This window comes from Madurella fahalii (genome assembly GCF_045866475.1).
Source record: "Madurella fahalii IFM 68171 DNA, scaffold_3, whole genome shotgun sequence".
Taxonomy (NCBI): domain Eukaryota; kingdom Fungi; phylum Ascomycota; class Sordariomycetes; order Sordariales; genus Madurella; species Madurella fahalii.
This window is the reverse complement of record NW_027263973.1, coordinates 4,929,449-4,951,502: the sequence shown is the minus strand read 5'-3', so window position 1 is coordinate 4,951,502 and position 22,054 is coordinate 4,929,449. Positions and strand designations below refer to the sequence as shown.

General features: G+C 56.8%; 9 protein-coding genes across 9 annotated transcripts; 4 read left to right on the top strand and 5 right to left on the bottom strand.

Moving 5' to 3' along the window:
* Positions 1-209: 209 nt before the first annotated feature.
* Positions 210-3,666, bottom strand: MFIFM68171_06826 (uncharacterized protein; the record flags this gene model as incomplete). The annotated part of the gene is made up of 4 exons (XM_071062246.1): positions 210-626; positions 677-2,704; positions 2,774-3,163; positions 3,229-3,666. The coding sequence occupies 4 exons, from the start codon at positions 3,664-3,666 to the stop codon at positions 210-212; spliced, it is 3,273 nt and encodes a 1,090-aa protein (XP_070918347.1).
* A 442-nt stretch (positions 3,667-4,108) lies between these two features.
* MFIFM68171_06825 (uncharacterized protein) lies at positions 4,109-5,490 on the bottom strand (the record flags this gene model as incomplete). Its single annotated transcript, XM_071062245.1, has 2 exons — positions 4,109-4,856; positions 4,913-5,490. 2 exons carry the CDS (start codon positions 5,488-5,490, stop codon positions 4,109-4,111), a joined length of 1,326 nt encoding a protein of 441 aa, XP_070918346.1.
* Positions 5,491-5,916: 426 nt separating this feature from the next.
* Positions 5,917-6,740, top strand: MFIFM68171_06824 (uncharacterized protein; the record flags this gene model as incomplete). Its single annotated transcript, XM_071062244.1, has 2 exons — positions 5,917-6,279; positions 6,366-6,740. The coding sequence occupies 2 exons, from the start codon at positions 5,917-5,919 to the stop codon at positions 6,738-6,740; spliced, it is 738 nt and encodes a 245-aa protein (XP_070918345.1).
* Positions 6,741-7,323: 583 nt separating this feature from the next.
* Positions 7,324-9,166, top strand: MFIFM68171_06823 (uncharacterized protein; the record flags this gene model as incomplete). The annotated part of the gene is made up of 4 exons (XM_071062243.1): positions 7,324-8,222; positions 8,336-8,786; positions 8,903-8,992; positions 9,062-9,166. The coding sequence occupies 4 exons, from the start codon at positions 7,324-7,326 to the stop codon at positions 9,164-9,166; spliced, it is 1,545 nt and encodes a 514-aa protein (XP_070918344.1).
* Positions 9,167-9,626: 460 nt separating this feature from the next.
* Positions 9,627-10,019, bottom strand: MFIFM68171_06822 (uncharacterized protein; the record flags this gene model as incomplete). The annotated part of the gene is made up of 1 exon (XM_071062242.1): positions 9,627-10,019. The coding sequence occupies one exon, from the start codon at positions 10,017-10,019 to the stop codon at positions 9,627-9,629; it is 393 nt and encodes a 130-aa protein (XP_070918343.1).
* Positions 10,020-10,178: 159 nt separating this feature from the next.
* MFIFM68171_06821 (uncharacterized protein) lies at positions 10,179-10,626 on the bottom strand (the record flags this gene model as incomplete). Its single annotated transcript, XM_071062241.1, has 2 exons — positions 10,179-10,439; positions 10,480-10,626. The coding sequence occupies 2 exons, from the start codon at positions 10,624-10,626 to the stop codon at positions 10,179-10,181; spliced, it is 408 nt and encodes a 135-aa protein (XP_070918342.1).
* Positions 10,627-12,025: 1,399 nt separating this feature from the next.
* MFIFM68171_06820 (uncharacterized protein) lies at positions 12,026-13,863 on the bottom strand (the record flags this gene model as incomplete). The annotated part of the gene is made up of 6 exons (XM_071062240.1): positions 12,026-12,854; positions 13,017-13,117; positions 13,200-13,267; positions 13,337-13,442; positions 13,529-13,647; positions 13,791-13,863. 6 exons carry the CDS (start codon positions 13,861-13,863, stop codon positions 12,026-12,028), a joined length of 1,296 nt encoding a protein of 431 aa, XP_070918341.1.
* Positions 13,864-16,188: 2,325 nt separating this feature from the next.
* Positions 16,189-17,156, top strand: MFIFM68171_06819 (uncharacterized protein; the record flags this gene model as incomplete). The annotated part of the gene is made up of 5 exons (XM_071062239.1): positions 16,189-16,396; positions 16,492-16,616; positions 16,686-16,746; positions 16,826-16,963; positions 17,035-17,156. The coding sequence occupies 5 exons, from the start codon at positions 16,189-16,191 to the stop codon at positions 17,154-17,156; spliced, it is 654 nt and encodes a 217-aa protein (XP_070918340.1).
* A 1,727-nt stretch (positions 17,157-18,883) lies between these two features.
* Positions 18,884-21,540, top strand: MFIFM68171_06818 (uncharacterized protein; the record flags this gene model as incomplete). The annotated part of the gene is made up of 7 exons (XM_071062238.1): positions 18,884-19,175; positions 19,239-19,304; positions 19,360-19,882; positions 19,961-20,023; positions 20,083-20,390; positions 20,469-20,535; positions 20,616-21,540. The coding sequence occupies 7 exons, from the start codon at positions 18,884-18,886 to the stop codon at positions 21,538-21,540; spliced, it is 2,244 nt and encodes a 747-aa protein (XP_070918339.1).
* Positions 21,541-22,054: the final 514 nt, after the last annotated feature.

The window sequence follows — 22,054 nt, the reverse complement described above, 5'->3', positions numbered from 1 at the left end:
AGACGGATGGATGAGGCACGGTCGTTCTGGAACACATTGGTTGGATAGGTAAACAGGCTGGCCTGGGCTAGTTGCATTGGCTGATTGGCTTGCGGTTTCATAATCGTTGGTTTCATGGCTTCATGTTGAGGCGCATGGAGTTTTGTTTCTTGTATTGCAGGTTTTCTAGGCTAGTAGTACGCAATGCCAACTTACGATCACGCTCTCCTTCAAACCAAAAACCCGCTTCGTCTCCATTCCCGCACGTACTTTGCAATCTCCTCTCTCTCCACGATGTCCGCATCGCGCAGGGTTGGCGACACTTGACGTGCCTTGGACGTGTCTAGGATAACACCACCGCTAGCCATGCGCTCAAAGTCGTGCTTGAAGAAATCCATTAACATGGACACGGATTCACCACCAGACTCCTGTGGTTGAGCACTTCCTTCAGCCTTTGCCACCCACTCGTCGAAGTCGACAAGGGCCGACGAAGGGAAGCCCAGCTCCTCTGCGATCGTTGACATGGCGGTATACCAATCCTGCCGGAGGGGGTTCTCGACATGGTACATCAACCCGATGGGTTCTGGCGAGAGCAGGATCTCGGATATCGCTGCGGCTGCCGTATCTACAGGTAGCCAGGAGAGGGTCTGGAAACAGGTCAGTCTCTCTTCTTCTCAGGAATGCGGAAAAATCTTACCCCCCGGAGCTTTGGGAACGCTTTGATAGTCTGTGACAACCGAACCAGCGCGGGGAAGTGCTCGCTGGGATTCCAGATGCCACTCGTTGTTGCGCCCGATATCTGCCCCAGCCGGATGCTGGTCACCTCAACCTTGCCGCGCAATTTCTTTGCCACAGTGGCCAGGATCCTCTCGCAAACAAGCTTTGCCTTGCCGTACCCAAAGTCGTTCGTGCTCTTTGCGTCTTGCATAATGTCCTCGGGGATGATCCGCGAGCCCCGCGCGCGGTGGTACTGACCGACCACTGCGATCGACGACACAAAGAGCAGCCGGGTAATCCTACGCTGAAGCTCGTTCGCGTCTGCCGAGAGCTGGACCAGATTCTGCAGGAAGCGGAATTGGTTCTCAAAGGACGACATGGCTCGTTGGAAATCCACCGGCCAGGCACCGTGAAAGATGTGAGTGACGTTTCTGCACAGACGGTCATACTCGTCCTCTTCGAGCCCCAAGCGAGGTCGGAACGGATCCGCCTGCAGAACTGTCACCTTGGACGCGTACTCGGCTGGGATGTCGGCGCCTTTGGACTTTGCCTTCTTAATCTGCGCGGCTACGTAGTCGATATCGCCGTTGGTTCTAGCAGAATGCGGCCCCTTGCGGACCAGGCATATGACTTCGGAGACATGGGGCTGAGCGGCCAGGTGTTGCAGGGCGTATGAACCGAGGCTGCCGCTGCTCCCTGTCAGCAATACGACATGGCGGTGTCTGGTCGAGAGTTGGCTGTAATGTGAGACATAGCTGTCGATCATCGCTTCTTCAGCCGGTTGTCGCCGGCTACTCGTAAGCCTCAACGCGTCCGCCATCTGTGAGATGACGGGGTTCTTGTAGACAAAGTCCGCTCCGACCTGGTCCACAGGGACAAGACCTGACGCACCCGCCTTTCTCAGAGCTTTCTTGATGGCCCTCCCTATGCGTGCCGCCTGCAGCGAGTTGACGCCTAACTCGAAGAGATCGTCGTTGATACCCCAGGCACCATCTGGCACGATATCGTGTAGCTCCGCTTGGACGAGCTCCTTTAGGCTCTCCTCTAGAGCGTCGGCGTCAAGAGGCTTGCCACCATTGTCCTCAAGTTCCAGGTCTTGGTATGCCTTCTGGATTTCAGCGTCAAAGAGGCGGTACGCTTCCTTCCTTGGGACAGACCCCTTGTCGGAGCGAGGGAGTGGCTTTTCGGGCCCAGTCACGATGATGCTTGCCGGGGACGATATCCGGGCGTGGTTGTCCATTTGCCGGCCAGCCTCGGCCACAATGGGCCAGATGGCAGCTTTGAACTTGTCCAAGTCCGTTGCGTCCACGCCGTCAGCGTGCTCCACAATCACTCCGAGCTCAAACTGGCCGTCACCAAAAGCCACGGCTGCCTTGACCAAGTCGCTCTCGCACAGAGCCGACTCGAGGATCCGCGGCAAAACCTTCTCCCCGGTGATGAGCACGATCAGATCGTCTTTCCGACCCACGGCTCGGAAGTAGCGGCCGGGGCTCCGGTCACTGGTTAGCAGCCAATCCTGCAGAACGAAGGGGGTGTCCCAGCCAAAAGGCCTGGCCGTCAGCTGGTAGTACTGCTGGCCACCGTCCGCTGCGGGATCCTGCTGCTGCTCGACGGGTTCAACACTGATCCGGAAATCGTCCCGGAGCCTCCAATACCGCCAGTCATAGTCGGCAGAAGGTACAAATATCGGCGCCAGTGGCCCGATCTCGGTCGTTCCAAAATGGGCCAACACCTTGACCCCGGCCGCGGCCAGTTTCTCGCCAACCGTCATCTTGAGCGGGCCGCCGCCGCAGGCGACAAACTGCAGCGGGAGGAGGGCGTCTATGCCCTCACCGTGGGGGAGAGTAGTCATTTCATCCAGGATATGCGGTACCGTCATCAGAGACTTGCAGCCGAACTGCCGGATGGCCTTAGCTGTGGATGAGCCAGTGGGGACTGTGTGTGGTGGCGGTAGCACGAACGGCTTTCCAATGCTCAGCGCGAGGGCAGGCACAAGTAGGCCGAACCCCTGTTTTTTTTTTTCAACACACGCAAGTCAGCCAGGACCTTTCCCAGGGATTCATCGCGGGTTGCTTACGTGGTATAACGGCAGGGTCGACATGTTCAAGGCTCCGATGTCCTCCTCGTCAGTCCGGATGTGGCAGCAAGCGTACCCGAGCAGGTATTTGTGCGGCTGGAAGATGGCCTTTGGCAGCCCAGTGGTCCCCGACGAGTGCAGGATGAGGACGTTGCGGTCGTCCTCGCCGACATAGTGGCCTGGTGCGCAGATGGTGACTTCTCCCAGCCCTTCGACCGGCTTCAGGTCATGGTGAAATGATTTCGCCACGTGCAGCGCTACGGGAGAGTTGTCGGCGGGAGGCTTGTACACGCTGGTCATCCGTGGGGACACGATGATGGCGCGTGCCTGGATGCTGTCTACCAAGTGCTGAACCGCCACCGTGCTCAACCGCGCAGAGAGCAGAGCAACCTATTCGGGCGTATATTAACTTCGGAACTTGTGCTAGTGGTGGCATAGCTTTCGTGAGATCTTACAGGTACTCCCAGGGCCAAGAGAGACAAGAGATGGATCAAGAGACCAAGATCACTGTCCATCAAGAGACCGACCGGGGCACTTTTCCCCGTCGGCCTGTTCTCATCGTGGTCAAGTCCCAGCTCCTGGCGAAGCCTTTGAGAGCAGTGCCAGACTGCATCTCGGAGCTGGCGCATGTTCAGTGCTGCCACGGATGGCGCCGCATCCGGGTTGCCAGATGCATCCGTAGATTTGAGCGCCTGGTAGCAAAACAAAGCTTCCGGGTTGACGCGGGCATTGTACTCGATCAGTTCCGGAATCGTTCTGATGGGTTGGTCACTGGACGCCGAGAGCTCAGATCCAAGGTTGATGATGGGTGCCTTGAAGACCCGGTGGTGGTCTTTCAAGCCGTCCAGGCCATTCAGGCCATTCAGAACATTCAGACCCTCAAGTGGCGACATGTTTGGCTCGTGTCAGGGAATGTGTGCACCGGTGAGTGTTCGGGCAGCAGCATAAGAGCTGCTTCTACGACACTGGCGATCAGAAATAGGGAGCGTGTAATGGGCCCGGCGGCGATTTTCACGTACCGGATGCCTCACTGCATGCCGAACTAGCACCAAAGTACAAACCAGGGTTTCGTGACGTCCACGTTTTCTTACTCCGGTCCCAACCGCGGCTGAAAAACGGTGTCAGATCTGAGGCTCGGATATAGGGTCGTAATCCACGTCACAGATTGCCGCGCTGTTAAGATTCGTGCCATGTTTTATTGTATTTCATGCTCTCCTTTTTTCTTAAAGAAAACTTCCCAGAGACCGAGGGGCGGAAGTATCTAATCTATCGTATGCTGCTTTGAATTTACTGCGTGTGTACATGCAATGCAACCGGGAGGGGGGTCCGCCACTGTTAAAATCGCTTCCATTTCCATCCGCACTGCAAGTTGCGGCTGAGTAGTATCAGAACCGTGCCCACCGCCATAGCCAATCCACAGAAGATCTTGAGATACAAGTAGTCGCCGCCGTTTTGGCTGATCAGGCCTCCGGCAATCGGGTTGCTCGTCAAGGCTGCGATGCTGATGATGCCAAAGGTGGTGCCGACCCGGATGCCCATCTCCTCGATGGGCGACATCTGCTGCACCAGCGCCGGCGTCATGCTGACAAAGGTGCCCGAGGTGAAGCCGAAGATGGCCGAAAAGACCACAGTTGCTGCCGTGCTACCCACGGGGGCCGGGATCCACAGCGCAAGCGTGATGGCGGCCGACAGGGCCGTTGTGGCGATCATGACGTTAAACCGGCCGATCCTGTCGCCCATCCAGCCCGGTATGATACGGCCAAAGATGCTGACGCCGTTCAGGATGGCGATCTGGTAGTTGGCCATGTCTGACTCCATGCCCCGGTGCTGCGCCTCCAGCACTAGGAAGTTGAAGGGAACAAACATGCCGCCGGAGAAGAAGGCGAGGCCCAACGCGTTCAGGAGAAACGCCTTTTCCTTGAGCGGCCGAGCAAACGCAGCCAGCTGCCACGGGCTTGGCTTGGGTGGGCTCCGAGACTCCAGCGTGAAGCAGGCAATGATGAGAAGGAAGAGGAACAGAAAGGCGCAGATTCGCAACGCCCACGCGAAGCCGATCTGGGGTCCGAGGCGCGTGACAAGTATCCTATTCTCGTCTTAGTAGCCGTCCCAACGCCAGAGTTTGCCGAGAGATGGACTTACGGCAGAATACATGCGCTGAGGGAAGACCCGGATGCGACGACGCCCAGCGCGAGGGCACGCCACTTGGAGAACCATGAGCCAACGGCGCCCGTGGCGGCGGTAAAGACTGCCGAGCAGCCGATGGCGCTGCAGATGGACTGCGAGAGCAAGATCTGGTAATACTCGGTCGACAGAGAGGCCATCATGAGGCCGAAGATGTGCATCAGCGTGCCGCCGTACAGGAGCGGCTTGGGACCGAAGTTGTCGTAGAGCTTCCCTTGCACGGGCATGGTGAGGTACATGACGGCCACCTCGGTCGATGTGATCCAGGCCACGATGCCGGGCGCATACTCGCTCAGCTGGTTGTGCTGGTAGTGCGCCTCGAAGATGCCGATGCAGTTGATCCAGCCGAAGCTGACGAACAAGCAGCACCAAGCGCCCGCGACGGTGGACCACGCCTTGAAGCCGCCATCAGGAGGAGGAGACATGTAGGCCGGAGTGCTGGCAGGAGGTGGCGCCGAGAGGGCGTCTGGTTCCGAAGCCCCGACGCGTTCAGAGGAGGACAGTGCCAAAGACGATTTTTCCTTTGGGCCTTCCATCTTGGTGTGGCAACTCCTTTCCGTGGACGATGGGCGAAATGCGTTGCAAACGTGAAGTTGACTTTTGCAACCAGTTGTCCTTGAGCCCTATCGTCGCCGTAGGGCGTGAGTTGGCCGGTATACTAGAGGTAGAGCACTTAGTTACTAGCTTCCTGATTCGAGACTAACACGTACGAAGCGTCCAATAAGATGGGGTTTGCTTACTAGCCGTCGTGACGGTGCGCTCGGAAACCGCTTATGTCCGCGGCCCAGAGTACAAAGCAGCACCCCCTCCCATCAGTCACGCTTCCGTCACGGGCGGCCACCGTTTGACTTCACCATTTTTCACTTATTTATTTTTTGGAGGAAATTTTAGTTTCTCCGCACACTCGCCAAGTGATCCCCCAATTTCTTTAGCGACCGACCACTCGGATCCTCGCAAGTACCATGTCGCTTCAGGGCAAAGTGGCTCTCGTCACCGGGGCGTCTACCGGTATCGGCCGAGCCGTCGCGCTGCGGTTGGGCGCCGATGGCGCCAACGTTGTCGTCAGCTACGGCAGTGACGCAGAGGGCGCCTCGCAGGTCGTCAACGAGATAGGCGCCGACAATGCGCTGGCCGTCCAGGCGGATGCCGCCAAGCCGGCGGACCTCGAGCGGCTCATAGACCAAACGGTATCCCGATTTGGCAAAATCGACATGCTCGTCAACTCTGCGGGGGTCATGGACATGGGTCCCCTCGAGGTCATGACCGAGGGCGCGTTTGACCGCATCTTTAACATCAACGTCAAGGCACCGCTTCTCTTGTGCCAGGTGCGCTTGCTTCATTTTCCTCATCCTGCTATTATGCGACGCCATCCATCCCCCCGGCGTTGGCTAACTTTTGGCTGGGCCGACAGAAAGCTGTGCCACACATGAGCCCCGGATCCCGCATCGTGCTGTTCTCGACCACATTGTGCACTGCATCCACGGTCCCGCCCCATTATCTGCTCTACGTCGCGAGCAAGGGAGCCATCGAGCAAGCTACCCGAGTTCTCGCCAAAGATCTGGGAAAGAAGGGCATCACGGTCAATGCCGTCGCCCCGGGGCCTACCAGCTCCAAGGGCTTCCACGCCAATCAGACCGACGAGTCACTCAAAATGGCGGCCAAGTTGAACCCGCACGGTCGGATTGGCGAGCCCGATGAGATCGCCGATGCTGTCGCTTTCCTCTGCACTGACGCTAGTCGGTGGGTGACGGGCCAGACGTTGCGCGTCAATGGTGGCATGGCTTGATACGAATTTGGGTTTTAGTGAAAGCAGTGTTTATGTCAGCATCGGCAGATTGATGCGAGCCAAAATGAAACCTAGTTTGGGTCGGTGATCTTTTCCGTGCTGCTGTGCCGTACTCGTACCCAGTGGCTCCCCCGGTACCCCTTGCTCGGATCCCCGAGTCAGGTCTTGGAAACTCCAGCCCCCGCTACACGCTCTACCGCTTTGATGGCACCCCTGTATCCGCGCGTCTGGTGTTCTAAGTTTCGACTAGCACCTCCCAAAGCCAAGAGACCGGAGTATGTCAGCCTTTACAACCACCAAGTGGTACTCCGCCAGACGCCGCCTCGTCAGACAGCCGTGGCATCATTGTGGCATCATTTGTAAACTCGGGGCCCGTGGCTAGGTAGTGTCCGTGTGAATTAGGAAACTTGGTCTGGATTCTTCTCGGCCGACCTGCCGAAGCCATCTCGGACGTGTAAAATCATACAACACCCGCACGGCCTATATCCGCGCCGGTTTTGCGCTCTCCAGTTACCTGCCTGATTTCTTGTTGTTCTTTTTTTTTTTTTCCCTTAAAAGAAGAAAGAAATATCTCGGGATTACAATGAGGGAACTGATTGTTGAGTACGTCGCGAACCGAACAGCGCTGGCCGTCCTGGTCGCAGCCGTGCTTGCGGTGCAACTTGTGGTGGTGGTGCGGTCTTACTGGCGCCTGTCGCACATCCCGGGTCCAGTCCTCTCCCGATTCACCAACCTCCCGCGTTTCCTCTGGGTGCTGAGCAACCGAGCCCACGACGTCCACATTGCGCAGCACCGGCGATATGGCCCCATTGTGCGGTTCGGGCCGAACATGGTCTCAGTCGGCTCGCCGGCCGAGGTGAACAACATCTACCGCTTCTCCAAGCCGTGGCCCAAGTCGGATTTCTACCAGGCGCTGCTGATGAAGCCCAACGGCAAGCCTATCCCGGGCATCTTCGCCGTCCAAGATGAGGAGGTCCACCGCCGGCTCAAGAAGCCCGTGTCCGGGGCGTACGCCATGAGCACGCTTGTGTCGTTCGAGCCGTACGTCGACACCACCATGGCCGTCTTTTGCGAGCAGCTGCAGACGCGGTTCGCCGACTCGCAGAGGCCGTGCGACCTGGGGACGTGGCTGCAGATGTTCGCCTTCGACGTCATCGGCGAGCTGACCTTTTCCAAGCGGCTCGGCTTCCTCGAGACGGGCACCGACGTCAACAACGTCATGGCGTCCATCTGGGACATGTTCAAGGAGACGTCGCTGGTGACGCAGATGCCCTGGCTCGACAACTTCTGGACCAACAACCCGGTCCGGCGGTACATGCGCGGCAAGGGAATCAGCCCCGGCGCCGCCTTCGCCATGGCGCGTGTGCAGGAGCGGCGCCAGCTGATGCAGACCGAAGGGAAGAACGATTGGGACCGGGACACGCGTGATTTCCTCTCGCGCTTCCTCGAGATCGAGGCCAACGACAAGACCTTGCCGCCATAGTGAGTTTTCCCGAGTTCCCCTCTGGTCCCCCCTCCCATCCGTCCCCATGCTCTCGAACATGTGGTCCCCAACGAATGATTATCACCCAACTAACCACACACCAAACCTCCAGCGCCCTCGCCGCCTGGGCCTCGTCCAACATCACGGCGGGCTCCGACACGACGAGCATCTACCTGCGGGCCATGTTCCACTACCTGCTGACGCACCCAGCGACGCTCGCCAAGCTGCGGGCCGAGATCGACGCGGCCGCCGCCGCGGGCCACGCGCCGGGCCGGCTCGTCCCCTGGCGCCGCGCCCGCGAGCTACCCTACCTCGACGCGTGCGTCAAGGAGGCCGGCCGCCTGCACCCGCCGTTCGGCCTGCCCTACGAGCGCGTCGTGCCGCCCGAGGGCGCCACCCTGTGCGGCAAGTTCCTCCCCGGCGGCACCGTCGTCGGCATGAGCTCGTTCGTGGTAGGGCGCGACCCCGAGGTCTTTGGGCCCGATGCCGACCACTGGCGGCCCGAGCGGTGGCTCGAGGTGGGCGAGGAAGAGAGGAGGAGGATGGAGAATGCTGTGTTGGCTGTAAGGTTTTTTTTTTTTTCTTCCCTTTTCCCCCCCTCCTCACTCGACTGTTTCTTCCCTTCTTCCCATCCTAAGGCTTTGCTGACTGCTCTTTTTTTCTTTTTCCCCCATTTTAGTTCGGCGCTGGACACCGGACTTGCATGGGCAAGCATATCGCGTACCTGGAGATTTACAAGGTGGTTCCCACGCTGCTGCTCCATTTCGATGTAAGTGTTCTCTTCTCTCTGAAACGCAATGTTGAGACCACAGCCATCTAACGTGGTACTCTGCCGCAGCTTGAGCTGGTGCAGCCCCATGAATGGACGATTGAGAATCGCTGGTTCACAATGCAGACGGGGCTCGTAGTTGGGTTGAAGAAGAGGGAGCCCATAAGACCCTGAGCTGGATGCGTATGTGACTAGAGAGACCGAGTCTGCTAGGGTAGCCCTACTGGATAGAGCCAGAGATTGGTTGTGAGTTAGATGCTGATCCCTGTAGTGTACAACATATGGGCACAGCGTGGAACGTCCTCACTGGGGGGTTAGCCACCTAGTTGTCGGCTGCGACGAAGGGCAGCAGGCCGTAGGGGGTAATGACTCAGTATAAAATCATATATATTCTGACAAGTAGCTCAATAAGGATCTACAAGGTGCGGCAGTAAAGCTATTGTAAGGGTCTAGACGATTACCACCTAATTCTGTAACCTGTGAACCTAGCGAGCGGTGCACAAACAAGGCTATCAGCAGACGGGACACGATGTACTGTCATTGATTTCATTTGTTTCATTCTCCACAACATTTTCAAACCCACCTGATTATCTAAACCAATCAATTACAGGACCACCATATCCGTATGCTTGTTTCAACCGTGAGTACCTGCAAACCCAATGCAACCCCCCCCACGCCAGGGCCGCCTGCCACGCCGCCAGGGTGACGTCAATGTTCTGGATGAAATGGCGGCGCCTGGGCTCCCACCCCAGCACGGCGTGGGCGCACCGCCAGTCCGAGCCTCCGAGTTGCTGATTGTGCTCATGGCCTCGAGGAAGGGGTTGCCGTGCGTGCCTGTGAAGCCGAGTGGCGCCTTAACGCCGAGCGCCTTGGCCGCCGCCTGGGTGACGTCGCCGATGGGGAGGCTCTCGGCGCCAACGTCGAAGACGTGCCACGCGCCGAGCCGCCCGTCCCAGCCGGTTGGCAGTGCGCACGTAGGCGTCAGCCAGGTCATCCACGTGGACGTAGCCCGTGCGCGCCGCTGCATCGGCGGGGGATCTGCACATGGTCCGAGTCGTTGTGGGCCTTGGAGGCGGCGAGCAGGGAGTCCCACCAGACGTCCAGGACCAAAGAGCCCCGGCCGTAGACGGTGCATGGCCGGATGATGGCGACGCCCAGGACGTCGCGGGCGGCGAGAATGGCCTGTTCATGGGCCGGGCGCCAGCCCGCCACGGCGGCGGGCCTGGCCGGCGAGGTGGAGGTGCCGGGGACGGTGAGGTCGCTCACGCGGCGGGGAAGGCGAGCCGGATGTGTAGATGAAGCCGAGCTTCGGACCGATGGCTCTGTCTTTGGCGAGGGCCTCAACCCGCTTTCGGGCCGCGTTGACCACAGCGCCGAGAATCGTGGCGGCCTGCTCGTATGCCTGGGTGGCGTCTAGGACGATGTCGACGTGGTAGGCGGCGATGGTCTTGGCAAGCCACGTCGGGTCAGTGGCTCCTCCATTAGACGGCCGTGATGTCATTGGTCACCAGCGTCTGGGCCTTTTCGGCGCTGCGGACGGTACCCCACACCGAGTAATTGCCGGATCGGAGCAGGGCATGTCCCACGGCGAGGCCAAGATAGCCGGAGCCGCCGAGAAACAGGATGTTGGGCATGCTACGTAAGGATTATCAAAGTGTAAAAATTGCGCCTTTTCGTGTGCGGGTGAACTTCCGTCCGCCTTCTTACTCTCTTGTTTGATCCTAGGATAATGTCAGTTCTTGGTCCTCCTCCTCGGCTGCACGATGATGTTTGTTTGCACTTGGCAATGCCGGCCCCCGGCTCTCGTCCCGGTTGTGCTTCTGTTGTGCTTCGGATTTAGCGCTCGGGCTTCCGGTTTCCTTCGCAGGCCTGCACCGTGGTGGCAAATTTGTCAGCATGCGGACTCGGAGGGTTGGCGCATCGGAACCAGAGTATGCCAATCTCGGAGGTAGTGGCTGCGCAGATCGGCCGAGCGCAGAAGAACCTTGGTTACAGCAGCGGCTCCGTGCGCATTGGTAATTTGGTTCGCCATCGGAAACGATATGTCGTGCGACAGGGCTCTGCCGGCTTCCCGAGACGCCAGCGCCGCACTCACGCAGCAAGCCACCCCCGGCGCCACTGGTACTGACTGGGTCGCCTCGTAACTCCGACCCGTGTCAGATAGCGGTGTAAGAGTGAATCGTCTCAAGGGCGCGTGTGCGCCGCTGTCGGGGCATGAGCCAAGGCCAGAGCTGACGTATTCACTTATGTGCCAAGTAGCTGGGCAAAGAGGCTGGTGTAGTGCATTCTGCTCAGAGCCCCTGCAGCCGGAAGAGCATTCTGGCCCTCTTCCGTGAGCCCGCCCTGTTTAGGAAATTCAAAGTCGCGTTGAATCATCACAGACTAAGCAGCCTCCCGTATACGCTACTTTGACTTAGTAGTACAGTAAATGGATGCTATGCGTAAGGGAGTAAGCCCTAGACCACTCTAGCGGAAAAAGCAAAAGGGAAAGATAAAGAACTTAGTATTGATTTACATGGATTTTTTTCTTAATGAAAATTAACCAAAAAATAAGAAAAGAAAAAAGAGGGTAAGCGCAAATGTAATAACCTGTCTCTGCGACAACTATATCAAAGACACACGCGGCTTCACTCTATTTTTTTTTCTATTTTTTTTTTAACCATCCCGCCTGGAGCGGCTCCGTGCTGGATTCTGGTTGGGCCGTTGGCAGTAGGGGTCCCCATCGATGGAAGCTCCGTGTAGCTGCGACAGGCAGGTAATATGAACTGGGCGGCAAGCGTCCGGAGTAGTACTCTGCTGAGCGACGTAGATCTGCGGAGAAACGTAGGGCGGCCCAGCGCGGCGTCGACAGCATACGTAATGTAGGAGGTGTCTTCAAAGTAACCTTTTTCGCATTTCCCCTCTTCTAATCAATCGACAGAACGGCCGCACAAAGCTATTTAAATATATAAGTATGGCGTTGAAGACAAGACCCCTCTTTTGGTTAAGCAAATACTCATCACTCTAGTTGCCTCTCTTAGCCGCCTTTCCCAGTCACCCACGCCGAAACTCTACCCGAGCCTGAGACTCCATGAGCACCTTCATCACCTCCACCAGCGTCTCTGGCCTGGCCTCATCGACCACGATGGTCATGCGCGACCTCGGACTCACATCGCCACCGACCGACGGTTGAGGAATCATGTGCACGTCGCCTTTTGAGGATAGGCTGTCCGCGACCGACGACGATCGTGGCACCACCGACAGCGCGGGACCTTGTCTGGGCTTTGCGATTCCTGCGCCTCCCATATCCATATCCATATCCGACACCATGATGGGATACATGGGCCAGGATAACCTGCTACCGTCCGAACCTTCACTGTTTGGACAGCTCCCATTGACTGAGTCGTTGTCACCCACCACGCCAACCCCCGAGTTTGAAAAGGCAGCCGAGAGCGGCGTGCATATGTCCGGGCAGTCGCTTCCATGCACAGTGCTCTGGTCACCGTACTTAACGCCAAACGCCTCGCTAAAGTCTGTGTTAAACCCGTCGTCGACGCCGCCCATTGGGGTCAGGAAGGCGTAGCTGTGGTCGTGCTCGTCCATGAAACTCGGGCGGTATGCGTCAATATCCATGATGCCGTCGCTCGAGATGGGATCGCTGTTGCTCATGCCGTCGTGTTGCAATGTCCTATCCGGCGACGGTTGAATCATCGGGCCGCTTGACACTGTGATGGATGACGCGTCAGGCGAGGGCGAGTGCATCGCATCTGGAGACACAGCACGGGACGAAGAAGCGCCTGCGCCCTTTCCGCTAGTACGCGTCGGACAACATGGAGGAACATCTTCCGCCAGAACGACACCTCGACGCATCAATATGGTATACCTGTTTATTTCATTTGCAAGTCAGCCTCTTCCCTTTTTCCTTTCTTTCTTTTCTTTTCTTTTTTTCTTCTTCTACTTCTTCTTTCTTTTCCCTCCTCCAGCGCCTGGTATATGAGGAGAAAAAAAAGAAAAACGGAAAAAGAAGGAAGCATTGTTGACTCACTGGTTCTTCACATTGTTCGCAGACCGAGCTGGGAAGTGCTTCTCCTGGATGTCCTTCCAGCTGGTGCCATGCGTTGCCAACGCCCGTAATAATCTTTGATTCTGCAGAGCGAGAAAAGGTCGAAGTGTCAGTCACCCCGTCGTTTGATCGACTAGTCGGCTCCGGAACGGAAGACATACATACTTCTTGATCTTGCCATGGCTGGCGGTCTAGCTCTGGGTTGAGGGAGTGATTCCATCTCTTTGAGCATTCTATCATCGGTTTAGTACCATGTCCTCGCCGCCGAGATCGACCGACTTTATCACAATCGCAAGACTTACGGTCGGCGCTTCGCGTCCCCATAGCCTGGGAGACTGCTACCCAGGATAGGCCATGCTCGGCCACGAGCTTCTTGAGCTTTGCATCTTCTTCTTGTGACCACGGTCCCTGGAGGGGTTGGCATGTCGGGTCAGTATCCGGACGAGACGAGACGAGATAAGACGAGACGACGTGGCGTCGAAGCAAATACGAACCTTCTTCAAGGTGCCCGCCATTTCGTTGAGATATCGTTTCCGGCAATCTTTGTTGTTGCGGCCCGGTAGTTGCTTTGCCACTTCGCTCCAGTTGATGGTGTTGCCTTTGCCGGTAGGTTCTGTGCCAACCGGGAAAAAAAAACACAAATAAGAATGCTTGAGCCTCAAAAGCCACCAGAGCTAAAACAGAGATTTGGGGGTGGGAACGGGGTGATAATCCTGGGACGGACGGCTGACAGGGTGGGGCAAGGGAACGACGTACTGGCAAGTTGTTTTCGTAATTCCTGCCGCAGCACTTGGTCTTCTTGCGGGGACCATCTTCGCTTGACTTTCATGGTACTACCTCTGAGGTCGGAAACGCTTCATGCCGGTGCCGGACGAGAAAGCGCGAATGGAACAACATAACATGGGCAGCAAAGGTCCTTAGACCATTGGCAGGTCTGCGGAGCAGACAGGGTGGTCGATGATATCTAAGATACGGCGGAGCGGCCCCCACATTTCGCAGGCCACCCGACCTGCAGCCTATGCGTAGTTTGTGGTACATAGGATCCATGCTTGGCTGGGCGGTGGTGGTGGTGGCAGGGCTGCCAGGACCAGATCCTGATGGAAAAGGGTACAGGCCCTCGAAACCAAACATGCCTACGGCCCCGGCAGAAGCTCCCGTTCCGATGCGAATTAGGTTCGGAGATTCCCTGAAACGGTGCGCCACGCTACTGCTTATTTATCCGAACATAGCACCGATGTATCTTCGCCAGGCACAGGCAGGATGAGGGATGGATCTTATTGTGGGTTCCTGCGCAGTCAGATTGGCAGGCAATGTACCTTACACAGCATTTGACTCAGCCCGAACAGGCGCAGAACCATCACTCAACCTCGGCCCATGATACAGAACGCTGCAGACGCCGCAGCCACTGCAGACACTGCAGACAACGCCGATACGATGATGCTGTCTGTTTTCTTTTGTCTGTTTTGTTTTGTTTTGTTTGTTTTCTTTCTTTCTTTCTTTCCTTTTTTTTTTTTTTTTCCTCCCGCTTCTTCCTTTCCTCCCATTCCCCGTTTCCCCCTCTTTTCTTCGTATCTACTCGGCCAAGAGAAAGATAAAAATAAAAATAAGACAAATCAATTCGGGTCAACTGGGCGAACCCTGTTGCGTAGCTGGCTTGGCTTGGCATGACTTGGCGTCGCTTGGCTTGATGATGTGCGTGAACTTTGAAGTCTGATTTGGCTTACTTAGTTTATCATTAGCGTAAACGGGCCCTGTCGAGACCCTGTTCTCGCTTGGGCCTGACATTGTTCTGGAATCGGCCCCACCCGCCGTAAGCACGATAATAACGTTATCCGCAGGCGCCCGCGATCTGAGGCTGCAGTGCAGCTAGTGCTGTCATGCAGGATAAGGGATTGAGCTCGCCAGCAAAGCATCCCTCGCCAACTTTGACCCGAATAGACAACGCGGGGCTCTCCGACGGTTGCACTGCTGAGGTAGGGCAACGCGAACTAGCCGTAGCGCAAAGCGAATGCGACGTCAAGGAGGAGAGCGCTCCCAACTGCGTCCCTCTGCGCGCCCGCAAGCCAATTGCACAACAAGCCGCCGGCGGGTCTCTCTCGCGGGTAGCCAATCTTCCCTCACAACCTTGTCCTTTCAAGAGCACGGATCTCGCGGCAAATGATGGCCTGACAGAAATGACGGTCCGGGATCCTCCGTTCGACACCGACTCGGGGTCGGGCAGTTGCATTTGTGGTAGAGAACGCGTCATGAACCAGAAAACCCCCTGTCGTGCTCCTGCTCCTGGCGAAGCGCCACGTTTTTCTTAGTCACCACACGCCAAGATGAACTCGGTGGCCAGGTTACCGGGTCACCTCCCCATCACACAACACGTGAGGGTGTTGAGGGGTAGGTGGGAAGGCGGGTGGTAGTGCGGGTTGTTAGGTGGGTGGTAGTGGGTGGTGGTAAGGTACTGTGGTAAGGTACTGTGGTAGGGTACTGTGGTAGGGTACTGTAGTAAGGGTACTGTGGTAGGGTACTGTGGTATGTAGGGTACTGTGGTATGGTACTGTAGGTGGGAAGGTGAGGCTGGGTCGGATTTACTCGGACCATGCAACTTCCCGCCGAGGCTGCCGGGGGCGTGACAGGCACCTCAAGGTTCGCACAGCATACCAGCAAAACCAGCAAACCCAGCAAAACCTGTTAGCCAAGCCCGAGTACCATTGCAGTAAAAGACAAACATTCCAAGGCGGCCCCGATCCAATCGGCGTCAACCCTCTGGCGAGCTGAGCCGTCTGGGCACTCGCCTCCGCCACGCTTTTGGCTTGGCTGGCTCCAAGGGAACCAAGGGCCCAGATTCTGGGAAATGACTTGTGCAGGCACCCTCCTTTTCAGCTCGCACTAGAGATGGCACAACAGAAGGCCCTGCGGAAAGGCGTTGGGACCGGCGTCCAAACAGCAAGGTAAAGGCCACCGGACCTGCGTAAACTGAATTGTATTTGTACCGGCACGACTCGGTTGTAGAAGGGATCTCCGTTCATGCACCTCAGATTGCACAAGGCTGCACCACTCGCAACACGCTGCAACACTGCACGGCCGCTGCACCTCCTGCTTCCCGCTTATCGTAGGAATCGACGCTCGCTCACCCAAGTTTAAAAAAAAAGGACAAGCGAAAAACATGCGCCTCTCCAGCATTCTGTTCGCCTGCTTGGCTCCTGCCCTGGCCCTGTGCACGCCCAGCGGCGAAGTTGACAGGCGCCGGCTCCCCCCGTGTGGTGTCGAGAATCGGCCCTGCCGCTGCCCGCGTGGTGCTACCTTCAAGAACTTGACTACTTTTGGAGTGATCGGCGCACCCGCCGTTGAGGTCCGGAACATCATGGGCAAGTGTAAGTAGCATTACTGGTGTGACCCGTTGGTGGCATGCCAAGTCCCGCATCAATATGGCATCAATATGGCTGACATGATCCATTACGGTTTCAAGTCTTTGACGTCCAGTACCAAGGCGGTCTCACTCCGTTCGAGACCACCGGTCAGGACGGTGTTCCCGGCGCCACCCGTACTTTTAACTTCAGCGGCCCAGCTGGATACTTTCAGATTCGGGAAGTGGTACGTCACACCTGGCTGCGCGGGTGGAAACATGGCTTTGCTCTCTGGTACTGACTTTCCATGGTTCAGCTGGGCGCGTATGAGGAGTATCCCGATGGCTCGTTTTACTCCATGATGATGCAGGATCCAAGTCAGTCTACACCGCTGCTTTTTTTTTTTTCTCTCTCCCAAGAACGAGTAAGACTAACGCAACGATTGGCGTCCCATAGGCACCCCTGTGATCCCCATTCCCGGCGGTGGCACCTACATGGGCTGGTGGGGTGAGATCATTGGCCAGCAAACCCTCATCGCTAACGAGACGGTTGTTGCCTGGACGAACTGGCGCTGCGAGGTCGGATTCACCTTCGGTAAGTGACCGCTTCGTATCACACCCAAGTGTTTTTTCCTCAATTTTGCTAACGTCGACCGTCAACTACAGCCGCAGACATCTCCCACGAGAACGGTATTCGGAATGCATCGGCCGTCATTGACGCCGCTGGGAGGCACACCGGCGTCGATATCGACGCTTTTAGCATCTGGTACGAGGTGCGCCAGGACTAAGTAACGGTCAACGTTGGTGTAGCAAAGCGAGGCCTGTCCATTCATGGTTGCCTGCATGTACATAGCCTGGCGCGCAACCATTATACAGCACGCATATAGCTAGGGCTGTTTACAATCCTCTAGCTGCTACTCGATAATAGATATGCGATGATTGGCTGTAACAAATTACTCGACACCGTGTCGTGAATGCAACTGATAGGTAGAGCGAAGAGCCTGTTTACTACTGATTCTTAGTTGCCAAGGATGAATTCAGACAGTAAAACATCTTTCTCCGCTACACGGCACAGTAATGTACAATTCGCTGTAACCTCGGTGTGGATTTGTACAGTACATACCTTACCAAGGGCACGTTTGTAGAGTAATCCAATGTACACGCAACAGTACCATTCGTTAGGACTAGTGTACCGAGCTCCGAGCTAGGCTGATGCGCAAGTTTTCATGACCAATAGGGTACCAGTTCAAGTGGGCTCTATCCAAATGACAAAGCAGAAGCTAATCATATTCCAACGGCCCACCGAGCGAACCAGGAGAGAGAAGAGAGCAGCACCCCAAAACAGGATAGGGGTTACGGAGATGAACCGACGCAGTCACCCATCGGCCCTGTCACCGAACCCCCTTCTCGTGCCTGTAGAAATGAAGATTTAGGATGCCCAGCAACTCCGCCACGGCTATGCTTACCTTATGCTGCGCCGCAGCGGCGGCCGTGATGAAAATGCCATCTGGAAAAGATGGCAATCTTGGGGCGCAAAATCAAACGGGAAGATGCAAGTGGTCAATCTGAGAAACCACTGGCGGCTGGATAAAGCACGACTATGGGACCTAGTATTGGCCCGGTTGGCCAGAAACCATATCCAGCCTTCAATTGTTAACCTTCCTGCAGGCTCTCCAAGCCTTGTACTGTACACCGCTGATCCGAACTCGAAACCCCCACGATCCTAGCACGTGTCAGATCATCATCAGACTCTCCAGTCTTCCGCGTTCCGAACACGATTATGCATGGTTCTGCGGTTGCAGGCGCAGTCGCATCCCTGAGGTACAGCTTAATTCGACTGCAGGGCACAACACCGTCATCCGGGTCGAATGTCAACGTCCCCCTTGGCATACGACCCTCCATGCATGCCCCTCTGCTGATGCTAAGCGACTCGAGACTTCCCGGTGCCTCTCGGTTGCATCCTGCTGTACGATTCTAGGTGATAGGATTGCCAGTGAACCATGGGGTCCGCGCGCTTCTGAGTCAGATCATCGCCCGCAACGCGAAAGTCCGAGTAGACGACCAGGGACGGCGTTTTTGCGAGCGGGAGGATATTTTCCCTATAGGCTCCAGGGCCTAGGCCACGTAACGCAGCATCCCACACAGTCTCGCGTAGACGCTCCCGTAGCCCCGGCCCCGGAACTCTGGTCCCACAATATCCGGCGCAGTTTGTGGTCTTATCTCTCGGCGTGGTTCGATGTCAGAGAACATCTGCAAAGAGCATGTGAGATGTTCGGGAAAGTCCTGAAGATGAAGTCTGAGCGACGCATCGTGCCGGTGCGGAGTTGAAAGGAACTTTTGCTAGTAGTCGTTTTGGTGGGACCGGAGTACATCTTTTATATCCTTTTCTGGAAAGCTGACGCCGCGGGCGGCAACCCGCGGACGCAAGTGCTTGGGCCTGGAAGCTTTACTCTTAATTGTATTTTTTTTCTCCCCGCTGACGCAAATCATTCCTCAGAGAGCTTCTACAGCCAACATGGCTAGATCCCTGCCCCCATACACCTGGAAGCATGGCTTCATGGCCCCGGCCGACTCGCCCATCCCGGCCTGGGCTGACGAGAAGCACTACTCCAATCATCTTGGCGAGGCGTCGCACTACGAGTTGCCGGTAGACGACGAGAAACCAACTTCAACTGTGGGAAATGGAATTGGCAGTGGCATCTCGCAGCTTCGCAGCTGGCCGAACCTGTACAATGGCACCGAATCGGGCAAGGAGAAACCGTCCTGGTGGAAGCCCGAGAGCGACGTTGATGTGCTTATCTGCGGGGGTGAATAATGCCAGCAACTCACTGCACATGCGATGAATGGTGCTGACGGGAACGCGTCGACAGCTGGCCCCTTTGGCCTGGAAGTCGCCATGAATCTCGCCCGGCAGGGAATCAGCTTCCGGATCGTTGGTACGCAACATTTCAAACAGGCGACCCAGACCTTGGCTAAAGCGCGTGCATACAGACAAAGCCGAGGCCCCCTGCTTAGCAGGAAGAGCCGATGGGCTCCAGCCAAGGGCGGTTGAGTATCTCCAAGCGTGGGGCGTCGGCCACGAAGCTTCCGAGGAAGGGCCAATTCTCAACTCAACGGTCTTGTACCGCAACGGCATGAAGCTTTTCCACGGCCCCAGCTCGTTTTGCGATTCAAGATACAAGGGAATCCACATTATCACGCAGGGCCAGATCGAGAAGATATACATTCGAGATCTTCTTCGTCACAAGGTTCTAGTGGAACGCTCCACCACCGTCGATGACTTTCAAGTCAGGGAACATGCGGGCGTTTCGCACCCAGTGACGGCGACGTTGAAAAATGTGAAGACTGGAGGCACCGAAACCGTACGTGCCAAGTACCTTATCGGCGCTGAGGGCGCGTCGAGCAAGATCCGCCAGAAGTTGGACATTCCGTTCGACGGTTTGGCGACAGACTGTTTCTGGGCTATCATGGATTGCCAGTTCAAGACAGATTTTCCATACATCCTCGGTTTCTGGTGAGTAGCATGAAACCCGCGGCCTTCTTTTTTTCGTTCTTTTCTCTTCCACAAGCGGAGGACTGACTCAGTGGGTAGCATCGTGATCAGCCGCGAGTACGGTGGCGCTATCATCATCCCTCGCGAGGATGGTTATACACGGTATGTTAATCATTCCTTGTGCGCGATGATTCCCCGAGCTGACAAGATCCGCCACAAAGATTCTACGTCCAGATCACCGGCGAAAGAGCAGCCAAGATCGCGGCAAGACGCAAAGAGCAGCGCAACGGCCACGTCAATGGCAACGGCCATGTCAATGGCAACGGACATGTCAATGGCAACGGTCACGTCAATGGTAACATCAACGGTAATGTCAACGGCAATCACAACCACCACTCCAAAGTCGGGGAAACGCAGGTTCACGACCATGCCATCACCCCTGAGGAGGCACTGGAGCACCTAAACAAGGTTATGTCACCTTGGAAAGTGGAGTTTGATTCGCCCATGAGCTGGTTCGCTGTCTGGAGGGGTATGTGTTCCGCACCCGCCTATTCCCCCCCCCTCTCCACTAGGGATGACAACGCTAACGCAAATCACCCGAGCAAAGTCAACGAGCGCGTAGCGAGATACTACTCTAGCCCAGACCAAAGAGTCCACATTGGCGGTGACGCGGCGTAAGTCAAATCAAAAAAAAAAAAAAAAAAAAAAAAAAAAAACCATTCGCGGCATCCTCATACTGACAACCCCCATCCAGCCACGTGCACAGCGTCCTTGGGGCGTTCGGTCTCAACTCGTCCATCTACGACGCCGCCAACCTCGGCTGGAAGCTCGGGATGAGCATCAACGGCACTGCCAAGCCTGACATCCTGCTCCCCACTTACGACTCGGAGCGGCGACTATTCGCCAACCGTGTCATCCGCGCCTCGGGCGCCTACCTACGGTTCATCTGCAGCCTCAATCTCCCTCTGGCCGAGCTGCGCGGGCTAGACGAGAAGATCGAGTCGCACGACGAGAACCTGCCCGTCCTGGACGGCACCACCGAGGCCGACAAGCGCTGGCTGGGGTCCTTCTTCCACCGCAACGCCAAGTTCCTGCTCGGCGTCGAGGGCCCCATCGTCGAGTCGGCCATCTGCCCGCCCAACCACCCCGCGTCGGCGGGCAAGACGGCCGCGCCGCCCACCAGCCTCATCAACGGCGCCCGCGCGCCCAGCCCGCGCGTCTGCTTCGACCAGGACCGCACCGGCTGGATGTACGATTGCATGACGGGCGTCGACAAGTTCCACGTGCTCGTGTTCGCGTCGGACCTGCAGGGCCCCGTGCGTGAGCAGATCGCGCGCCTGTCGTCCGAGGGCATCGCCGGCCCGCGCGGCTTCTACCGCCGCTTTGGCGGGCGCCAGCGCTTCAACGTGCTGCTCATCGTCAAGGCGCTGCCGCACGAGGCCGAGGGGCTGTTGGACGGGCCCGAGCTCGCGGGCATCAAGGATGTGGCGACGATCGTGTTCGACGACCGCGCCCCGGATGAGGACGCGCACTACTGGTACGACGTCAACCACGCGCGTGGCAGTCTGGTGGTGGTGAGGCCGGATTTGGTGGTCGGCATGAGCGCGTGGCCCGAGGAGTCGGATAAGGTTGCGGAATACTTGGGCGGCTTTCTGGTGGAGAAGGCTGGGGAGTACTAGGCGTCGGTACTAGGGGATGCTTTGCATTGTACACGTTAGAGGCTATGAATTTCTCAATCTTGCAGCTTCTGATCGTATTAGGACTAGCGTCTTCAAAAATGTGAAATTTCGGGTACGGTAAATCATGCGAACGCGGGACGGCCCGGAGAAGCGAGCTTGGCATCTTTTGTTGTTTCTGCACTTTTCATCTACCCCCTTCGCTGTTTTTGATTTTCCTGCCCGACTACTGCGCCCTTTGCATTTTTGAGAAGGATAACCAGAATCTCTGCAATCTTGTGCTGTTGTATGAGGTATTTCGGAGACATCCTCCGAGATGCTTTGCGGTCATCCTGCCTCTGGCCATCATCACCCCCCTTGTGGCAGACCTGTCAGCGTCAAAACTCACCACCGCTTTCTAATCCGTGACAAGCTCCCTAGCCGCTTGCATAGCCTCTTGCGCAAAGGTACCTCTGTTTATCAACCCGAGTACGATCAAGGCAAGATCTCGATCAAGCCAGATCGTGTAATCGAAGGA